This window comes from Nilaparvata lugens, chromosome 1 (genome assembly GCF_014356525.2).
Source record: "Nilaparvata lugens isolate BPH chromosome 1, ASM1435652v1, whole genome shotgun sequence".
Taxonomy (NCBI): domain Eukaryota; kingdom Metazoa; phylum Arthropoda; class Insecta; order Hemiptera; family Delphacidae; genus Nilaparvata; species Nilaparvata lugens.
In genome coordinates, this window is record NC_052504.1 from 53,864,163 (window position 1) to 53,886,100 (window position 21,938).

Consider the following 21,938-nt stretch of genomic DNA (forward strand, 5'->3'; position numbering starts at 1 on the left):
AAGGAATTGAAGAAGTTTTGGGCAATTGCCTGTTTCTCTTTCCAAATATCGTGTTTGTGACTGTTCTAATAAATAAATAAATAATAAATAAATAAATAAATAAACTTCGCCCACATCACTTGTAATGTTATAAAGTGCAAATAAAAGACATTATTCTATCTATCTATTACTTTCTCCTATTCTCAACTTCTTACTATAAATTTGACAGAGGAAGGTCTTACGATGGCTAAAATAAAATAGTAAGCTAATTTTTTTCTATTAGGAGTATACCACTATAATAGATATAGATTTATAAGATTTATGATAAGATAGATATAGTCTAAATAATCAAAGCAATATATAAGATTCAAGATAAATATAAGATTTATAAGATAGATACAATAAGATTTCTTATAAGAAATCGATCCACATAAACTAATGCATACGAATCTATGAAATTGAATTTATCGCAATAAATGTATATAGACTCTGAGTTATCTAATCTATTAATGATGAATTATTCAAAAACACGAACTCACATTGAAGATGTTGTCTAATTTCACGAGTAATTTGTCAGTTTCAGTGTAAGGCTCCAACAGCTCAGATAAACGCTCCTCCAGCAAAAACCCAGAGGAGTTGGAGACTGCTTTCAAAATCTTGTTCATGAGAAGAACTTTCCTTTTTTGAGTACCGCTAGCATCCTTTTCAAATCCATTATCATCTGATGTTTTCCTTCCTGCTGATTCTGCTTGGTCGGGATTCTCGTGATCTGTGAAGTGAAAAATAAATAATATTATTTTTCAAATATTTATTTTTGTATTATAATTGTATGATATTGGAGTCATTCAATGAATCAGTGATTTTTATCCTGATTTGGAATATTCTTAGATTTCATTGAAGCTCACCTTTGAAAGTAATATGATCTGATGTGGTACTTTCAGACCTAGGCCATTCCAATCCCAGCAGCTGTTGATGGATGAATCGGTCCATCTCTGATATCTTGAACAAAAACATATATATCAAATTATATATTCCAAATTATTTTTAAGGGATAATAAGTTCATTCATATGTTTGCTATTCATAGAAATAGCCTAGAGAATAGTTCAATGTACACTAAGAATGCTGTTCAGACTGGTAAATGATTCAGTTTAGAATGAAAAGTGTTATGTAGTATGATTTTTCTCATAGTTGATATCGTTAAATTTCTTATAAAATTATCATTAATGATATGAATAAGTCATTGAAAGTGCACATCATTCAAAAGTAACTTTATATTGGCAACTAATTCCATTTCCAAAACTATTTTAAAGGGATAATCAACTCATTCATATTATTGATATATTTATAGGAATAGCCTGGAGAATATTTAAATCGTCTCTCTTCTTCAACACTTGATAATTATAGTCAACTTTTTCTCTGTTCAATAAACAAACTGCTTTAACTGATTCTACTTCTCTCTGCAGTAGCTGGAATAAGAGGATAAATTAATTAATATGAGAGAAGAACATGGATATTTCCTGTATTAATGAATTGGTATGATTTTTCCTTAAGAATTACATTATTAATGAAAAATAAATTTTGAAAATAATGTGATAGTCAGATTGTTCAATAGAGTAAACTGATGATTATTGAGTGGGAGAATAATAATTTTTTAAATATAACAAGATATTTTGTGGTGGAAGTAATCTGTATTTTTGTCCAATTTTATCAGCCTACTCAAGAAAACTGCTATTCTTTTACTGATGATTTTAATGATTGAATAACGATGAATGAGCTGTTCTGTTCCAAGCAATGTGAACATTGGACGAAAAATTTGAAATTGATTCAATAAATTATCTCTTTGCAACTTATTCTTTGAATATTTTGGGTTTAATACCGTAAATATCAGTCACATTTGATCATGATTCCTCGTGAAATTTTCATTATATTAATACGAATTTAAATTCATTTCAAGATAGGTACCTACCTACTATTTTTGTTATTTTAATTCAATACTATAGAGTATAGAGTGAGTTTCATTCACTGTTCAAGAAATTGAGATGAACTGGAGTCAATAATAAATCCTATGAGAACTTGGGATAAATGAAGAAAATGAAGTTTATACTGATACAAACCTGTATATTTTCCTCAAGATTTATCTTTGAATCTCTAAACTTTTCTTGGTGAACAAGCATTATTCTCTTCATTTCTTGATTATGCTCCTCAAGTGAATTGAGTTTTGAATTCAGATTGTTTACTTGTTCTTTTTCTCTTTGTCTATTTAGACCTTCCCATTTTTTATTGAAAGTCTGTATTGCTTCAAGTCGTTCAGTTTCAATACCATCCTGAAGGAAGAAATCACCCATAAAAAATTACAATTCCAAATTATTGAGATAGTTAGGGTACCATAACAAGACTCATTCACATGCAGTTAAGCATATGGAAATTACTCTAGTAGTTCTGTGAACAGTAGACCTCGCGCAGTTATAAATCAGTTTCCTCTAATACTGTTCATGAGAGTCCTGTCATTCTGTCCTGTCCTGTCGTGCCGGCCAGATATCGGTGTATAAACGACTAATGGCAGTTTGGGTTGTTGTATCGATAATGCTAATATAATTTTATGTGAATAGCTATGCTACTATCATAAAACTTACCTAGTTGAAAGCAGAGAATTAAACGTCAGGAGAAAATACTACGCTATACTTCGAGTTATCAATTGCATTCCTCACTGCATGCAATTAATAGTCCACATGACAGCTGATTTTTCACCAAGTTACATTGAGATATAAAATTGCATGCAATTAATAATTTACTCGACAGCTAATTTATGATGAATACGGTAATAATTGTATAGTCTGATTTTTACTCTAATATTGGAGTATGAAGGAGGCTCCTAGCTTTTCCTTTTAAATTATCCTTAAAATGCAACATTTTCAAAATCCTTATACAACGACGCACAATTCAAAAAGGAACATACCTGTCAAATTTCATGAGAATCTATTACCGCGTTTTACCGTAGGCCTAAATGCGGAACATATATATAAACATAAATAAAGAGAAATGTAAAACCGTCGACTTGAATCTTAGATCTCACTTCGCTCGGCCAATAAAAACATACTTATTGTTGTGAAAAATGACTAAAACTGAAGTGGTCTTCATATTTGCATGAAAACCACAAACAATAATTCAGGGATGTGGGAGAAAACTTTCTTTGCTTGCAAACCCACAAGCAATATTGATGGAAGTAGGAGAAAATATTGTATGATGTAGAGGATACAAACATAATAGATGAGTTGGAATTGAGTGAATTATAGTGAATGCTAGTGGTAAACGTGACGAAAATTTGGCTAAAATTTTTATAATCACTCACATATAGGCCTGAGTTCCTTCTTATTGAGATAATTAAATCCCAATACCTACCGTACCAAATAAATTCTACACATCAGGTATTGTTTCTGTAGGCTCATGTATAGCCTATAATAGTTTACTATTATATATTTCTATAATTTCAGTTGAATCACTTACCTCGATCAGAGCAATCTGATTTTTTACAACTTTACGCATAATTTTTATCTGCTCATTGATTCTGAAGACAAGGAGATTCATATCTGCACTCTGCTTTTCCTGATCCTTTATAAATCTTAATTCAGCCATTTTCAACTCTTCTTGCAATCTTTTTATGACAACATCTTTCTTGTCAAGAAGCTGTCTGCATTTATCTGTGAATGAGAATGTTGTCTGTATAAATAAGCTTGGAAGTGTATCCAGAGGGAAATTGTTGAATAGAGTAATAGAGAAATTGAATAAGAACTTTTGTTCATGATTTTGAGAAAGAGAATTTCATTGCTAACCAATTTCAATAGATTATTAGATTATCCAAATAATAGTTATCTTGAATAAGCTTCAATAAGTTAATTATAGTACCTTTTTGTCGTTCAGTTTCTTCAAAGAGATCTAGAGGATCATTGAACTTAGCAATTTCTTCCCATTTCTTGTTGATCTCTTGATATTTTTCATCTGCTATTTCGGCCTCCTTTTCCAAATATTTGATTCTTTCTTCCCTTGCTAATCTATCTTCTTCTCTCTTTTGCACTTCATGAGCATTCCCAGCAATTTTTATGTTGGTTACCTGCATTCAGTTGAAAAAATAATTATGTGTTTTTAAAGCCTGGATAATGCACAAAAGTCTCTCCCATAATAGCCTACCCACATTTTCACAGTATGAATCATTACGGTATCACCAAAGTTTATGAATTCAAATTGAGATCTACATTCATTCAATAACAAATAGAAATGATAGCTTACTAGAAGCTATAATGTTGATAAATATATTATCCTACTAAAGCAATGTAATATGAATATATAAAAATAATATAAATATCATATTCCATACAATTAAAAACATGGATTAAGCTTCCTTTTCCCAGAAAAAAATAACGTTCTCCTAGAAATATGAATTTCTTGATAGGCAATTTCCATATTAGTCATGTGTGCTGTATTTAGTTCTCATCACATACATTTCATAAAATAATAATTCTATAATCACTGTAAAGAAATATATCATTCAAAAAGTTACATTAGTATAGGAAAATCCATACCTATACTTTAACACTACATGAATATCATTTTCAAATACCTCAAGCATAAAAATTCCATGAATGCAAAAATATAGGCGAACTCATATTAACTCACTAATTGGACCAAGTTTGCTAGTCCAAAATATATATTCTCTGTGATACCTCTGTATAGATATAGCCTCAGTATTCTTTAGTACAACATGATTTGTATCCTCTGAGCCTCATCTCATATAGGCTACATTTGACAAAGAGTAGGCTTAAATTTTAAGGCTGGTAGTTCATACACATTTATCAACATTATCTGATTTTTTCCCCCAGAATGTATAATTTACAGTGTGATTATTGATATCGAATTTATTATACATACCGCTTCAACTCCCTCGTCAATAATCTCAAAGACATCATTATTGCAACTTTCAACTTGTGATTCCAATTGTGTTTTTTGTTGGGTAGCTTTACCCGATATACTGCGTTCCTTCGAGTCAGAATCTTCATCTTGCCGTCTGTAATTATTGGAATATTGGAAGTAATCAAATGAATCATCGGAATAAGTTATCAAATGGAACAAGAATTCCTGTTTTCAAGAAACTTTGAAGATTTTCTTTGAAAACTAATACTAACAATAGATTTTACTTTCAAAATAATCATCAAGCTAATTTTCTTTGAAAGGCTTAAATTTTCAGAAAATGAGCGGATGAGAAGATTGTAGGCTGTATGTGTAGGCCTGCTTTGTACTCGTAAATGAGAAGCATGTTTCATTTTTATGAGCTGTAGGTTTACTCTGATAATATTCTATACGGTACAATCGGAATTGCAGTCCTCAAGTTTATTTGAAATCCATCCTGGTTTATGTTTTCAGGATAAACATATATTGACAACGATATATAAAGATTAAAAACTATCAACTTGAAACAGTCTCACTGCAACTCATCTGCAGATGATCCAAAAATAACTCTCAAGTGCTATTAGGCTATAGGCTATAGAGGAATAACACACTAGTGTTTCTAGCGTAGTACTACAGGTACAGGGATAGCATATAGCTATAGGGTTTTTCATCATTTATTTTTTTTAATATGATTTTCTTTATAATATATTTGTATGCTTTTTGCATTATTATGGTTGCTCTTGAAATGCTTAGACTATTCTATGGTGCTATGAAAGTGTTTTATTTCAATTATTGCAAGCATTTGAAGAAAAATCAGACTATTCTATTTATTCACGTATTCTATATGTCTAATCATGAGTGTAAAAACTAGTGCATAATTAATCGTCAAGAAAAAAAATTAAATTTACCAATTTTATTATCTGGTAATTTGGAAAAATCTCCGATAAATGACACTATATTCGAAAGTGAATTCAATGAAGATTCTTGGATTAATTACATAGAATATCGAATCTCAATAGTCATACTCACTTTCTTGTAGCACTAAGTCGTCTTTGAATTCTCAATCTTCTGGCCAATTGCCTTTCTTCTGCGTTATCTGAACAAATATTAGGTTCACCATCAATAATAAGACCGGACTGATCCAGTGGTGGAGTGGGATCTCCCATAACTGATAAATTTCTCTCTCAATTATAACTTAAAAAATCAAAATCCTTTTTTATATTACACTAAAAATAACTGTTTGAAATAGGAGGTGGCCTATCGCTAACTTTAATTCACACAGGTCAGATTTGTAAAGTACCCACAGCGTAATGTAACTGACAATTTGGAAGGTGAGTTGACAGATAACATATATCAGAGAGCTTCTCTATCAGAATGAATTCATCAAACAGCTCCTTGGTGCAATGGTGTTGTTACCTAGGTAACTGGTAACAAGTGTGGGAGCTGTTGCACACCCTATTCTTGGCAACAGCCCGTACTATGAGAGAGCAGGATAGTTCCAAATTACAACTCGGTACAGTCATTGATGAATCATCACAACAAAATATTGATTATCATATTAGTTGTGACTTTCTGGAATAGTTATTGTAGTATAGCCTCTATTGTTTCACTGGCAACGTTGAAAAATCAACATTTGGATATTTTGCTTCCTTTGAAGTTTCCTACACGTACCTATACCATACGGGTTAACCAGACTATCTTTGATACTTCAAATTTATTATTTTTATATCAACTTAGTTTTTTTACATTTTCTAAAATTGGAATAAATTGATTTATCTCAATCTGTATCTATTCGCAAATTATTATAGATTATTATTAAATGCATCACCCCTGCTACTCATAGAAATGAAATTCCGAATTGAACAATAATATATTCATGAGAATTTAACGAAATAGATGAAAAGAGAAGCTATAGGTTTCATTGATGAATAATCAGTTTGTAATGAAAAACCTCTGCATTCTAGGCTTTATTGATCAGTAATGAATTCATAACAGATTCAAAATTAGAATAAATAGTTCAACATCTGATAACAGAAACATAAGAAGAAAACACTAGTCATATGATGATTCAATATCATCACATTCTTCCCGTCTTTAGGAATTCAATGAATAGTCTTTCAAATAAGAGGCATTTTGCGCTCTCTATAAGATATTCGCAGGGTGCCATCAGGAGGCTCTTCTTCATCACTGAGGGGGAATCCTGTATTTGTTTCATCTTGATTTTCATGATAGTTTTCTTGATTGTTCTCAGGCTCTGCGTGATCACTAAGGCTTGATCCTGCATTTGTATCATCTTGATTTTTATCGTTATCTTCTTGAATGCTCTCTTCTCCTCGAGGGGCAAGGTTTTTCAATGATACAGTTGTCTCTCTTCCATCACTAAGCCGTACCTTGGCATATTGTGGGTTGATTTGAAGAATATCCTATTTTCTGGCATTTTTCGCATGAGTCATTTAGTGCAGGGCACTGCTGACGTGTTTTATGTCGCTGACGACCACAAAAATAACATTTTTGAAAACTTGAGCTTCCAGTTTTTACAGCTGACAAATTTGTTTCTTTACATGAATTTTCTGTAGAATTATTTGAAGTGGCATTAAGAGTTATTTCAGAAGAGTAAGAAGCTGATTGATTTCTGGCAGATTCCAAGGCACGTGCTTTTTCAATAGCTTCATCAAGAGTTAGCTTGTCAAACTCCAAAAGTCTCAGTCTTATCTGATGAGAGCTGAGGCCCCGGATAAATGAATCACGAATGTATGTTTTCCTATGAGTTTCAGAATCAACATCTGCAAACCCACAATTCTTACTCAGTTGTTGTAAAGCTTGGTTATATTGGTCAATTGTCTCATCTGAAGACTGTTTTCTAGTTGCCAATTTATGTCTAGCGAATATTTCATTTATTGGTTTTACATATGCAGATTTTAGTGCGTCAATAGCCGAAGTATATGAATTTTTGTCGGCAATTGTTTGATAAACAGAATGAGATAGAAAGTTGGTAAGCAACCGCAACTTACTTTCATCATCGATGTCTTCTTCGTCAAAAGATGCGATGAAATTCTCAAAAGTCTTTAGCCAGAAGTTCCATTCTTGTAGAGCTGTTGGAGAATTCGGATCACCATCAAACTTGTCTGGTTTCAAAAATTTGTCCATCGTAACGCGATTTTCAGTTTTCGTTTCCAGAAAAGATTTGAAGATTATACATTTGTTGTTGAATAGAAATTGTGAAATAGAGAATAGACATTGATTGACTCGTATTTCATAAGATGAATTGATTTGATGATTTTAGATTACTGATCAATAAATTGTAATGAAAAACCTCTGCATTCTAGGCTTTATTGATCAGTAATGAATTCATAACAGATTCAAAATTAGAATAAATAGTTTAACATCTGATAACAGAAACATAAGAAGAAAACACTAGTCATATGATGATTCAATATCATCACACAGTTATAATTTCCTTGAAGAGTTTAGAACAAAAACCATCATTTAAACATTCATAAGTACTCGCATATTCAGCAATCTCAAATATCATGACAATTTTATGGGTGCGTTGAAATGAAGCTATGAATCCATTAAACAAGAATATAAACAATCTTTTTATTTACAGAACAACAACGGTACTATAACAATACTAATACAGATGATTTCTATAAATGCATAGATTACAGTGATGGGATTAAATACAGCAGTATATATATTAGACTAACTTATAAGAATTATACTTTGGTTATTTTTTGAATAATGTTACTTGTACATGTCATGAACAAGATTCTGAGAGAGGTTTCTTCAAGTTTTGAATTGAAAGGCTATTTTTATTATAAAAAGTCAAGCAATGGCTCTGTAAGCAAAATAAACGGCTATAAGAATATGGTAAACTTATAAGTTCATAATAAAATATAGGTATTGCAATATTCTGATAGTTCTTTGGAACAATTATAATTACCAAGCATTCATTAATATTTCAATTTTGAACTGAAATCTACAAAAATACGAAGTTTAGTGAGCTGTAATGAGTTGAATTGGCAAACTATAAAATCAGTTAGGCCTACTTTGATTATTATAGTTTTCATTCAGATGATTAAGGATTAATTAGACAGGAGAAAATCTGAACAAGAACACCCATATTATGATAAAAAAGTGCATAAAGAAAAATACGTTTCTGCACAATAGATGAGGGTACAGTACTAGTACGGTTTCGTCGTACTCTTAAAGGCATCAAAATGAGCTTCTATGAAACCAGATTTGATTTTGAGCTTATCTTAATTTATTAAGGAAATTCAATATTATTTTCTAATTGAAATAGCACTCTCTCATGAGAACCTCCTTTGGAAAGGCATAGGCCTACTCTCTCAATAACTATGACACATTATACAATAGTAGTCATCAATCATTACAATTTATAATAAAAATCTATTCATCCAGTTTTAAAAAATAATACAATATAATAGGACTAAATCTTAAGATATTTTCATTCTTGTTACTAGACTTGATAGGCACATGCACATGAAACTGTACATTTTGTACAGATAATGGAATAAATAATAATATAACTAGAATAATAATTTAATTTGTGACTTCTTAGAAGTTGAACATAATCTTTGGTTTCAAAATCCACCAAATAATGGAGCAGTAGTCATGAGTAGATGGTCATCAGGATCATCTGTGAACAGAAAAGTTTAAAAATTTCAAGAAAGAATCAATAAACTCAACTTGACAAATCAACGATCAATTGATAAAAATGGAAGCGATATAATCGAATATAAATTAAGTCAATTGAAAATCTGGAAAATGGCTGCTTCTGATTCAGAACTTATACATACAATTTTAAGATTGTTCTGTACTATGTTCACATGTTAAGTTGCAGAAAAGTTCTTGAAATCCGATCAGTAGTCTGTCAAAATGTAGAGAACATTTGTGGAGAATGATAGTAACTTAGGTACTATGTTTAAGTATTAAAGAAATAGGAATTATTCAATTCATTATAAATAAATACCACAAAATTTATTAAAATGCAACTGATTACATGGAACACACTATTTAGGTCTATTGATGAGATAAACGATTCCGTTTATATACTGACTGGAGGATTTTCGTGTTTCAACACTGTTGGAAATCCCCTCTCCTCAAACCCATGGACGCACCCATAGAAAGTACCGAACTAGTCATTTTGAACACTATACTTACCTTTTTTGGGCCCCCCCTCCCAATTAAATGACTATCTAAGATCCTCTAACATAATGAATCAATGAATCTGGAATCTCTCAATCAATGAATATTAAACAGAGGTGGCTATACCGCCTGGGCTGGGAGACGTCAGAAAGCCTGCTTCAGTCTGTTTATTGGCAGTAAGATCATCTCTATTAATTTGATAGCTTTTCTTATATAAATATAAATACTTAATTTTTTCTCATTTTTTAGAGCTTAAACATTTTTATACATTTCTTCTTTTCATATTTACCATACATTTTTCTTTTATAGATATACATTTCTTATTACTATTATTTTTAATGGTCATTGGGGAATGATGGGAGCTGATGCCTATTTCTCGGTATTTTTTTTTTATTTTTTATATGAGAATTTACCATTTTTCTTACATGAGAATTTATTCATAGTTCAATTCTCGAGCCTGCATATGTTACTCATCTGATCAATCTTTTTCTGTTTATCAACTTTCTTATATAATCAATTATATATTTATTAAATTTCTTATTTTTCTTATATTTATTAAAGTTTATTAAATTTCCTATAGCTCTCAAAGAACAACAATGCAATAATTTAATTTCAGATTATAATTTATACTATTTTATACATAAGAAAGGATGAGTCATATAATAAAGGTCATAAAAAGTCAAAAGTCATATGAAGGTCATATAAAGTACTCACATCCTTGTTAAAAAGCGATCATTCAAGACAATCATTGACAGGAAAAAACGTTCATCCATTTTAAAACAGAGCGAATGGAATAGTTGTCTCTTATTTTTCTCACCCAACTTAGTATACGATAAGATAAAATTGAATTTCGACAGAGCATTGAACCAATCTAAGAAAATAATTCGTATCAAAAACAAGAAATCCAATAATTTCAAGAATAACTGGATGACTGAAGAACTTTATAATAACTTAAAATGCGAGATGTCTTATTCAGACGCACCAAAAGTAATCCTTCGAATTCAGAATACAAAAATGAATATCAATCTTTTAGAAACAAACTAAATAAAGAAATAACACATGTTAAGAGAATTTATATAATTAAAAATTTTAATGACTCTAAAAACAATATTAGAAAGAAATGGAAGTGTATAAATGGAATTCTGAGAAGATCATCGGATGTGTCTGATGATAGAGTCCTAACAGTTTTTCTAATAAATCTCAACTCCCGACCAAATTTGTTCTGCTTTCGCCGACTCCTTTATAAAAAATATCAGGAATACTTCTCATTCATGTCCACTGATTCTCGATGACTCTGTCGCGGTCCACCTAATGTAAATTTCTATCTCAGAAAAGCTACTGTTCAAGACATTAAACAAATAGTAAATAATATGGATAAAAATAAATCACCTGGTTTTGATGGTGTGGGAGTTTTGGATTTTCATATCCTTGACGACTATCTCTATCCCTCTATGTCACTTGATCAACTTATCTATCTCAAAAGGAATTTTTCCTGACTCAATGAAGATTTCTATAGTTAAACCAATTTATAAATCTGTGCTCGTGATAACTTTAACAATTTCAGACCTATATCTAAATTGTCAGTACCCGAGAAAATTTTGAAAAATATTTATTCACACACTTAAATAAATACCTTCTTCAAAATAATATTCTTTCCAACTCTCAATATGGGTTTCAAAAAGGAAAAAGCACTGAGTCCCTTCTCGTAAATTTGACTAATAAAATAAACAATCTGCTAAACGACAGATATCATGCTCTTGCACTATTTATCGATTATTCTAAAGCTTTTGATACCCTTGATCACAAGATATTACTGCGAGAATTATCAAATATAGGAATTACTGGCAATGTATTGAAGTTATTCAAGAGCTATCTGACTGATAGATATTTCATGGTCAACCTGGGTGGCAATCACAGTGGATTACACAAAAATGATGATTTTGGTGTACCACAAAGAAGTATTTCAGGCCCAATTTTATATAACATCTATGTAAACTCAATTTCCAGTGTAATTAGTCATGGAGAAGTACTAACGTATGCAGATGATACTGTTCTGATAGTTGGACATAGAGATTTGAAAACAGCCCAGCAATTGATCCAACTGGATTATAACGGAATCCTAAGATGGTCCCACGACAGACATCTAATTGTTAATAGAAAAAAAAACTGTATTAATGCACTTCAAGTCTCCCCATCTGAGATGCAATGAAATACCAACAGTATCAAGTCATGACTGCCATTGCCTTTATTCAAATGCTTTTCTAACTTGCAAATGTCCGCCTCTAGATCTAGTGAATAGCACCCGTTATCTTGGTATTATAATTGATTGTAGCCTGAGATGGAATCCTCATATCGATCACATTGCAAAAAGACTTCAAGCGCTAAATGAAAAAATTTATTATCTGCATAGAAACATCACTCCCGACTGCTTGTATCCAATTTAAAAGTCACTGATGGAACCTATTGTTAGATATGGAATTGAAACATGGGGAAGTGCAGCAAATTATCTTTTAAAAAGAATAGAGCGAATCCAACTGAGAACATTAAACTGTATAACAACCAGAATCCCTGTCTTTAATATTGATCCTAACAACCTACAAAACATCTATATATTTTACCATACCCTATCACCCAGAAATTTTTACCTTTACAAACTTATAACACTTTTTAAATGTAATTTTCAGTATAGATTTCTTGCTCCTGCCGCACCTTACAACTTGAAATTTCCATTAATATTCCTAGTCCCCAGATTCAATAATGTATACGGCAAAAGATCCCTCCACTATGTTCTTCCCTACTTATTCGATAGACTTCCCCAAAATATTCGAGACTACACTAAAAAGGACATAATGATGTATCTTAATATTAATGCGAACACACTAAACTTATAATTTATTATACTTAGATTATCTATAATATATATTATTATTATTGTTACTATTATTTGGCTACACAATTACCAGCGAGTTTTTTATATTATTTCTAAGTTCTGGCTGACTGAAATTCTATTTTTCTCATTGTTGACACTGCCGCCTGCCTCAGCGATGAAATGTTTTATCAAGATAGTGTGAAACAATCCTTCTTTCTATTTTTCTTCTTCTTTTTCATACTTTTCAGTTGATTTTTCTTATTCAACAAACTTTGTAAAGTTATTTTATAGTTTATACTTTTCTGTTTTTATTACATTACATATTGTCTTTTTCTTTATTTATTTCGAACTTCGAATGTCATAAAAATTCCTAGTAAACTTACCTAATTATGTTCTTAATATTGTTTTTGTGATTGGGCACCCGCCGAAAAACCTACAGGTTTGGCAGGACCCTAAATTGTTCTTTTGAAATTGTGAATAAAATTTGATTTGATTTGATTTTTCTAGTATATAGACATTATGAATAGACTATTGGCTACCCACTGTAACAGAAACTCACCCCTACACTCATACGAATAGTCTTGTAGGGGTATTCCAGTCACATTGTCTGTATTTCAATGTACCGTAACCTTTGTTTGTATTTTTTTATTGAATAAAGAATATTTGATTTGATATTTGATTATATTCTCATCAATTTCACATTGTATTGATATAAGTTGAAATATTTGTATGGATATGATATTCTTATATCAATTTCATATTGTATTAGGCCTAGTGCTCAATAACTACGGTAGATAAGTCAAGATCCAATCCTAAGGATATGATTATAAAGAGAAAGAACTTTTCAATGAGGTTTAATCTCTTCCTTTGTTTTATGTTTTTGTTTTTTCATGAGCATTCAAACTATGAAATTTGGGTGTATGTGATAATAAGCTACGAATGTAATAATAAGCTACTTTTTCAACTTTGAGGGCTCTTAAACATTTTAAAAACGTCAAACAGAGGAACAGATTGTATGAATCTCATTAAAAATTTCTTCCCCTTCTCAACCATGTCCTTAGATTTAGATGTTGACTAGTTTTCTAGTTATTGACGTTTTCCAAAAATATCAAATAATCGATAGTGTAGATCTCAAAAACTATGAGGTCGATATGAGAAAATTTTATTAGACATTTTTTCTTTCAAATTTTATGAAGAATGTGTGGCCTACGGCTGTTACACCTTTCGTGGGACACTCTGCTGTGAAAGATAAAAATAATGACAGATAGAATAATACTCACCTCTTCAAGAGAAAGCGGATTTCCCTTTATTTTGGTATCTAAGCTGTGATAGCGTTCTGAAACAATAAGAATAGAATTGGTCTTTCAGTTAGTGTATAGGCTGGTTTTTATTTCGAACATTGATTATAAACATTATTATCTATGATGTATTTGCATTGATCGATAAGCGGATGTTTTCTTCTACTCATTTTTTTCACCTTTCAAGTATTTCCTCTTCATTTTTCTCTCTATAGTAATATTAATGATAAAATTATTGAATCAGAATTACCGGTAGGTCTACTTAAAATTTTCAAAACCACTGATTCATCAAAAAATTATTAATTGTTATTTGGCCGAAATAGCAAAAGTCATGAAAGCAGCAAGTTCTGTTATACTGTGTGTTTCAGATTTCAGAACCAATATTCTAGGGCATTGTTCCTGGGTAAGAATCATATATACCAGAATTTCATACTCACACACTGTCCAAAAGCTCTCAGTTAATCACACAACGGCCATTTTGATGTTTCACTTGATATTTTTCTTCTAAATAATAATAATAATAATAATAATAATGGCTGAACATAAGGGAGTGAAACTTTTTGCTATTAGAAAAAACGACTAGCAGTCAGATAGTTATCTATGTTAGACAATTATCTGACTGCTAGTCGTTATCTCTAATAGCAAAAAGTGATTTAATAATAAGCAGTTCGTGATGGAAAACAACATTGAAGAAGTGAAACTCTGCACAAACATTTATGACAACTAGACAGAGCTACAAGAAAAATATGAACATTATTATCCAAATTCAAAGAAATGACGGCGGTTTGAAATGTTAACTGCGGTTCTCAAACCAAAAAGGTGTTTATTGAAAAAAAACAAGAATAACATTTAATAACAAATCTATTGACACCTCATTTTTCAAGATTGAACAATCATTAAGTGAGATATGGCAGCTTTAGTGATAGGGGACCTACGGTAGCTTTAGAGGGTTATATGTAACGTTTTATTATTGTTCAAAATAATTTAAAATCGCTTCCGAATAAAATGTGAAGCAGATGGAAATAGATTGTTGTATTATTGAGGCAGATTTTAGCAGCATGCCTTGGCGTGCAACTCCATCGGTCATAATTCATTAGTGTATACGTGGATATCTTTGAAATGTTTTGAGATTTCTTATGTGGGTGATTAATGTAATATACAGTATTCCATTTTTGTAAAATTCATAAGTGTATGTGAATATCATTAAAACGGTTCGAGATATGGATGTGCGTTTTTCGCCTTTCATTTTCTCTTAAAATTCTATATTACTATACAAATTATTTGAATTCTATAGGCCTACCTATTATAGAAATCATGTATCACATGAGCACATTCTCATTGAAAAAAAATTACTTTGGATTCGAAATTGTCGATCTAAGATGGTGGAGCAAAATTTTGAAGTGAACCAGCATGTTTTTTCAACTGAAATGTTTTATAATCATATTCAAGGAAATATCAAGAAGCTGCGCTTCCACAATATTTCACCAAAGTACTCTGTTTAAGTGCAAGCAATTATAGTAGTTCACAATATTTAATTTTTTTCATTCAAATGTAATAGCTTACTACTCTGATAGTCATCAGATAATTTTAAATTTCAAATCCACCTTCACATTGCGATAAGTTTTTGTTTGTACAGGAATTTATTGTGTCTCCATATCTAGGAGCTCTAAAAATAATGAGATTCACTAAGAATTGCATTTACCATGAAAACTATTATTTTACATATCTTGCATATGTGAGTGAAAAAATAAGTAGCTCACCATGAGCGAGGTGCAGCCTAACCATAGCCATGACGAAACACTCGGCAGTGAGGATGCTGTTTCTGGAAAACCTCAGCACCAGACACTCCAAAACCTTATTGCTAACGGTACTTCCAGCCTCCCACAGCAAAGCACGCAGATTGTAGCTGGATGTTTTGCTCGAGCTGCCACTACGATCAAATTTCTCAAATGCTATCTGGAAAATACAAAAAAAATATAAATTAATTTACATAGTTGGAAGTGAGATTCAAATTTTTCTTATTCGAAAAGTGTTGATGAAATGTGATAAATATATTATCAGGGAATTGGGAATCCACTCGAGGATGAAAATGTCTGTTAATTAGAGGAGGAAATTCCAAAGACAACTTGACAGCATCACTGTTGAAGTAGCATTTGTGAATTAGTTTTGTCTTAGCTACAAATATTACCTATTGCTCTCCAGCAGTCTTTCTACTTATCAATTAGGCTCATTATTAGGTGCTTTTAAGCAGCTCACAATCTTTAAAAAATGTCTTATTTATTCTAAATTTAATCATTTCACTATGATTTCAATATTCCAATTCGATATTTTTAAATTTTCAAATTATTTATTTTGTATGAGTAAATTCTTCAGAAAAACAAGTTTGAGAAATTCCAGAGTCAATTAACGTAAGGATCACTCAGTACCGGTACAGAATCTTGTTTCCAAAGTTATTTATTGGAGGGAATTAAATGAGAAATTACAATCCTCGAAAAGGAAAATAAAATCAGTTTTTTCAGTGTTCATTTGGTAAATCACATTCCATTTTCAATCCAAATTAATTAAGTAGGTGGTTCATTGTCCATTACTAATAATCAATGTAAATCAGAGTTCATTTAGTTTCAACGAGTTCATGCATAATCTGTATTGACGAAACTACCTACCTACTGTAGTGGAACTGGATGAATTGGAAGAGTAGCGAATTATTTTACTTTGATTTGGAGCGGCGGTGTTCAACAATTATAATATTCCACTGGCAATAGTAGACAGAGCTATTCATCCATACAGACCATTCACAAAACCTCATTTCCATAATAGATTCGAAGAAGTATGAATTGGATGAGTTATTATTATTTTATTGAATTTGGGGTAAGTCACACAATATTCTTTCACTTTTTATTGAAAGTATACATATTTTTCAGAAATGAAAAACTTGACTCATTGCGTATGTATTCGAGAGAATTAAGGAATTTGGATGAATAAATTGAAATAGATAGGTACCCTCCAAAAATGAAGCATATGCATGAGAACAGGAATGTCCAGAAGATTGATTCGACCACTAATGTTGATATCCCTCAACATTATCAGGCTCTTACAAAGCTCCAAACTTGGCTTCTCCAGGAGGTATGCTGCAAAAATAATATCATTAAAAAAGAGCAAAGAGTATGATCGATAATGACTGATATTAATTAGCTCATATTACAAACAATTAAAGCATAAAATTAGGTACCTATTTTTAAATTTATAGAGTCAAATATTAATTAATGAGTGATTAAGATGAATATACCTTGGCAGCAATAAACAATGATGATGTTTAAATCACCGTCAATACCTAAGTATCAAGTATATAGACATTTGATACTTGAAAATTATCAAATTATTCGTGTACACAATATTGGAGATTGTGGTGTCCGAGAAAAGAATATATTTTTTGAAACATTTCAAACCGTCTCATAATGTTACAGAATGAAAAATATCTATGAAAATTGAAATTGGAATTTATTTTGCCAAGTAATTTCACATACATTTCTATAATCACAAAATATTAACAGTGAAAAAATTAACAAAAATACAAAATTTTTAGAAGCATACAGTACAATAAAATCCACAAGATTATGTGATATATGGACTTTTTTATATATGTCTAAATGAAGCAATAGAAATCTTTCTCACCTTTCCAATGGTTTTTGAGAATTTTCTGAAGTTGGACGACATCCACCTCAGGTGGATATTTTATCAGTAGTTTTGCAATGAAGTTTTTTCCATCCGGCTGAAAAGTACAAAATAACAGTATACGTTAGTCAGTAAGTGATAATGAGTTGAAATAAATTCAGTAATGAGTGAACAGAATTAATATGTCTCTTATCAATTCAACAGTATTTTCCGAATTATCATCTTAAGGCTTTGCAAAGGCTAAAAATAAACTTTCTACTGGTGATATTTTTCAAAGTTTTTCGATTTCTATATCATGAAGCTATCAAAATAAAAAAGGGTTTCTCAGGAAAACATATTTTTTCTGATCATTACTTTTTGAGATAATATAAGCGCCTAAAGCTTAAATTTTTGGGACAGAACATTTCAAGTTCGGTAAGAGATAAATTCATGAGATTCAGATTATAGATTTTCCATTATATTGTTGATCTAGTAAAACAAAAATTTTCTGAAAATATTGATTTTTGGGAAAGTTATTCAATTTACCAAAAATGACCAAAAATAACTCAACTTAAAGTTATTTTTGGTCAATTTTAGTAAATTGGATAACTTTCTCAAAAATTGAAATTTTCAGAAAATTTTTGTTTCATTGAATCAACAATACCATCAAGAATCTATCCTCCAAATCTCATGGATTTATTTCTTACCGAACTTGAAATGTTCTGTTCCGGAAATTTAAGCTCTAGGCGCTCATATCGCGAAAAGTAATGATCGGGAAAAAAATTTCCTGAGAAACCTTATTCATCTTGATAGCTTCATGATATACAAATCGAAAAACTTAGAAAAATATCACCAGTAGAAAGTTTATTTTTAGCCTTTGCACAGCCTTTATTAGGAGTTAATTATCATCTCCTGCTTAACAGTAACATCTGAACTATTCTTATTGCTAAAAATCGATGATTAACTTCTCCTTTTTGGATTAAAAAGGTCTAAATGTGACAATTCATTACAAATTTTGTTCATGATATATTGATAGCAATTATTTTGTTTTTCCTCTTCTGTTCGACTCGATCTCTTTTGCGAAAAATTAACTTGAGTATTGAAGATAAACCTTTCTTGAAATAACATGTCGTATACGCTTAAACTCATTTCATTGCAAAAAAGTAGATGTATGATAATCCATTTTTTTATCAACATTGCATTATTAGTGTTGACTTACCAAAACAACTGCTTCTTCTAAAAACTCAGCAGATATATTTCTAAACACCATGTTGTCTTCATTGACTTCCCTGGAATCGAAAGGATATATTTCAAATTGATGAGAATCATCAATACTGCAACCAGATATGGTAAACATAGAAATTATTCTTGGCGTGCATTGTGAAATACTGGAGAGTAGTAGCAAATGATAATATTTTTTTCTAGAGAGCTGGGTATAGCTGGAAATATACATAAGGTATGTATACACAAAAACAAAAATGATAAGCAAGATTTTGATATATACTGTATACTGTAATATTGATAGGAGCACGCATATATCAATCAGTTTGAATCAAATTCTTCTTTATACTTATTTAATTTCAAAAACCAAAACCTTCTATTTTTCTTTCCAATGAATAGTTGAAGAAGGTCTCCTACCTTCCATGTTAGACTACTCTTATCAAAAAGTCTTTCATATTTTGTTATCCGACTTGAAAATCAATAAATCATTTGGACCTGATAAACAAAATTGTAACATACATCAATAGAGAACTCTCATCTAATCTAATCTTAAATTCTGTCAATCATATTGCCATGTGATTGTCCGAATAATTGTGCCAAATTATCTGAATAATTTCGATCAAAACCACCACATGATTTTATCCACTAGACATTTGATGGATATTCACAATAAATCTAGGAAACTAACTTTTTAGGAAATTTAAATAAGAAACTTCTTGTGATTCATGTTTCTTTGTTTCATGGCAGCATACTGTACTTCATACACTTGGAGTACAGTGATGAACTCAATATCAGTAGGCCTACTATTTATTTCATTATTACAAGTTGAGCAATAACTCAGAATTATGTTATGCTGTCAACAAAATAATTATCAATCAAATTGATTCCATCCGATCAAAAGTCTTACCAGATATTACTCTGCTCATCAGTGAGTATCCTTAGTAGAAATTTTCCATCACAGTTTGGTATGTTTGTTTGTGGCACAACTATATAATCACCAGGAGGCAACGTGAAGAAAGTAACGACCTCTCTTGCAATCGAATGATTGGTTACATCCAAAGGTTTCTGTGAATATTGAATCAATTAATTAGGAATTAAGAAGTTCAATGAATAATTTAATAGGTATAGCAGGGGTATACGGTAGCCTACTCTCTCTAAATTTAGAAAAAACTCAGTCATGCGACGCTGTCATGCAGCGTTCCGATCCTACTGATGTACGATATTCCTGTGAGGTGAAGAATAGTAGTGTGGGACAGATATCACATGACGGACATGTGTGACATGTTCCATTCTAGACCGTTGTCATAAAGTCATCGAATCGCAATGGCGGGATATGACAAGTGGACTCAACACTCAACACTGGCTTAACTGCTCAATATTGATTCAATCGATCAAACATGATCAGTTTGGAATTTACAGCAAATTTACATTACAATTCATGTGAATATAATATTGAAAGATCTTAATTTTTCAATTATTCAATGAGGAATGTCGTAATGCGTGTCATTACATACATTAAAAATGTGATGTGAAAATGTTCATCTTAATTGACAAGTTAGATAGAATAGGGGAGTACATTCTATATACCTTGATTATTATCTAATAGCACTTCCAAAAAGCAATTGTTTCATAGCTCTGATTCTTTACTTAGAATGAGTGAGTTCATAGAAATAAAAAATAGATTTATTACTACAAAGCATAATAGAAGTGATGGTAATTACATTCTTTTCTGATAATTATCCAATCATGGATTTGGATGAGGATGAGCACTAATACTTATATCTACCTACCAATTTATGTTTTTTTAGCAATAGTACAGTAATTGGTGATATTAGAATTTAAATTATTATAAAATCTTTTCTATAAAACAATTCAACCTTGCAGGTAAAAATAACCTCAATTCATTTCCTTAAAGAGGAATTAAGTTCATTGAATAAAACACGTAATAGAAGATTTGAAATTTTCAATTTAAAACTATTTTGAACTTTTGATCTCGCAATAAGAGCCTCATTGATAATTAGTTCAAATGATCTTTTAATGATTCGATTATTCCGAATGATTCTAGCGACTTTATGATTATTTTAAATGGTAATTAAAAAAAAATGATTTACCTGTTCTCCCACAAACTGGGGTGTCAGTCTTGGCATCGAATGTGGTATTTCATAAACAGCGAACCCAATGGCATAGAGGGGCTTCTTCCTCTTGTTGTCCGGTTCTGTTTCGTAGAACTGAGTTACAGATACTACAACATGGCACTTATTACTAGAGCTTCTTGGTATTTGAATATGGAACTGAGGATTCATTGCAGTTGTATCTGTGGACAAATTAAAAAAATAGTGTTCAAAGATTTCTTATTTCAGAGGAATATAAAATACTCTCATAGTGAATATTGTTTTTCTTAATACTCATTTTCACGAAGGATGAAGCCATCAACTTTTTTCTTCATTTGAAAATAAATAGGCTACATCAAGAAATACTATTCAATATCACAATTTTACAATAGATTAATAGACTATCATTAAAATGCTTCGTGTCAATCATTCAGTTTCCCAAGTGACTCAATAGTGGAATTTTCAATTAATTGAATCTTTCAAACTGATAATGTGCTATTTCATTTTATGAATTATTAATGAAAAATGCAGTCCTTGTATTGGTAGTTGAAAAACCACTTGAGCTTCGATGATGGAATCTTTCAAATTGACAATGTGTCTGTAATTCGGCCTGTTCATATGCGAGTACTACCTAAACTCATTAAAAACTTTCATTGGAAATAGTGGAGTTTTCAAACATTTGAATTGGAAATGTGTTA

At 30.9% G+C, this 21,938-nt stretch overlaps 3 protein-coding genes across 3 annotated transcripts in view; all 3 read right to left on the minus strand.

Moving 5' to 3' along the window:
* LOC120348859 (dynein regulatory complex protein 1 homolog) overlaps positions 1-988 on the minus strand; it is a 6,604-nt gene extending 5,616 nt beyond the window's left edge. The window contains exons 1-2 of the mRNA XM_039431098.1: positions 885-988; positions 519-748 (exon numbers count right to left, since the gene is read on the minus strand). Of these exons, the coding sequence (XP_039287032.1) occupies positions 519-748; positions 885-969 (315 nt within the window). The 5' untranslated portion in view covers positions 970-988. The remainder of the gene's footprint in view (positions 1-518; positions 749-884) is intronic.
* Positions 989-1,305: 317 nt separating this feature from the next.
* On the minus strand, positions 1,306-6,298 carry LOC111047667 (dynein regulatory complex protein 1). Its single transcript, XM_039431208.1, has 6 exons — positions 5,951-6,298; positions 4,904-5,039; positions 3,884-4,088; positions 3,485-3,678; positions 2,095-2,304; positions 1,306-1,446 (listed from the first exon to the last, which is right to left on the minus strand). The coding sequence occupies exons 1-6, from the start codon at positions 6,085-6,087 to the stop codon at positions 1,306-1,308; spliced, it is 1,023 nt and encodes a 340-aa protein (XP_039287142.1). The 5' UTR covers positions 6,088-6,298.
* A 2,195-nt stretch (positions 6,299-8,493) lies between these two features.
* LOC111047666 (calpain-1 catalytic subunit) overlaps positions 8,494-21,938 on the minus strand; it is a 187,084-nt gene continuing 173,639 nt past the window's right edge. The window contains exons 9-16 of the mRNA XM_039431316.1: positions 21,241-21,443; positions 20,037-20,194; positions 19,128-19,197; positions 17,930-18,026; positions 17,258-17,385; positions 16,018-16,213; positions 14,240-14,295; positions 8,494-9,581 (exon numbers count right to left, since the gene is read on the minus strand). Of these exons, the coding sequence (XP_039287250.1) occupies positions 9,555-9,581; positions 14,240-14,295; positions 16,018-16,213; positions 17,258-17,385; positions 17,930-18,026; positions 19,128-19,197; positions 20,037-20,194; positions 21,241-21,443 (935 nt within the window). The 3' untranslated portion in view covers positions 8,494-9,554. The remainder of the gene's footprint in view (positions 9,582-14,239; positions 14,296-16,017; positions 16,214-17,257; positions 17,386-17,929; positions 18,027-19,127; positions 19,198-20,036; positions 20,195-21,240; positions 21,444-21,938) is intronic.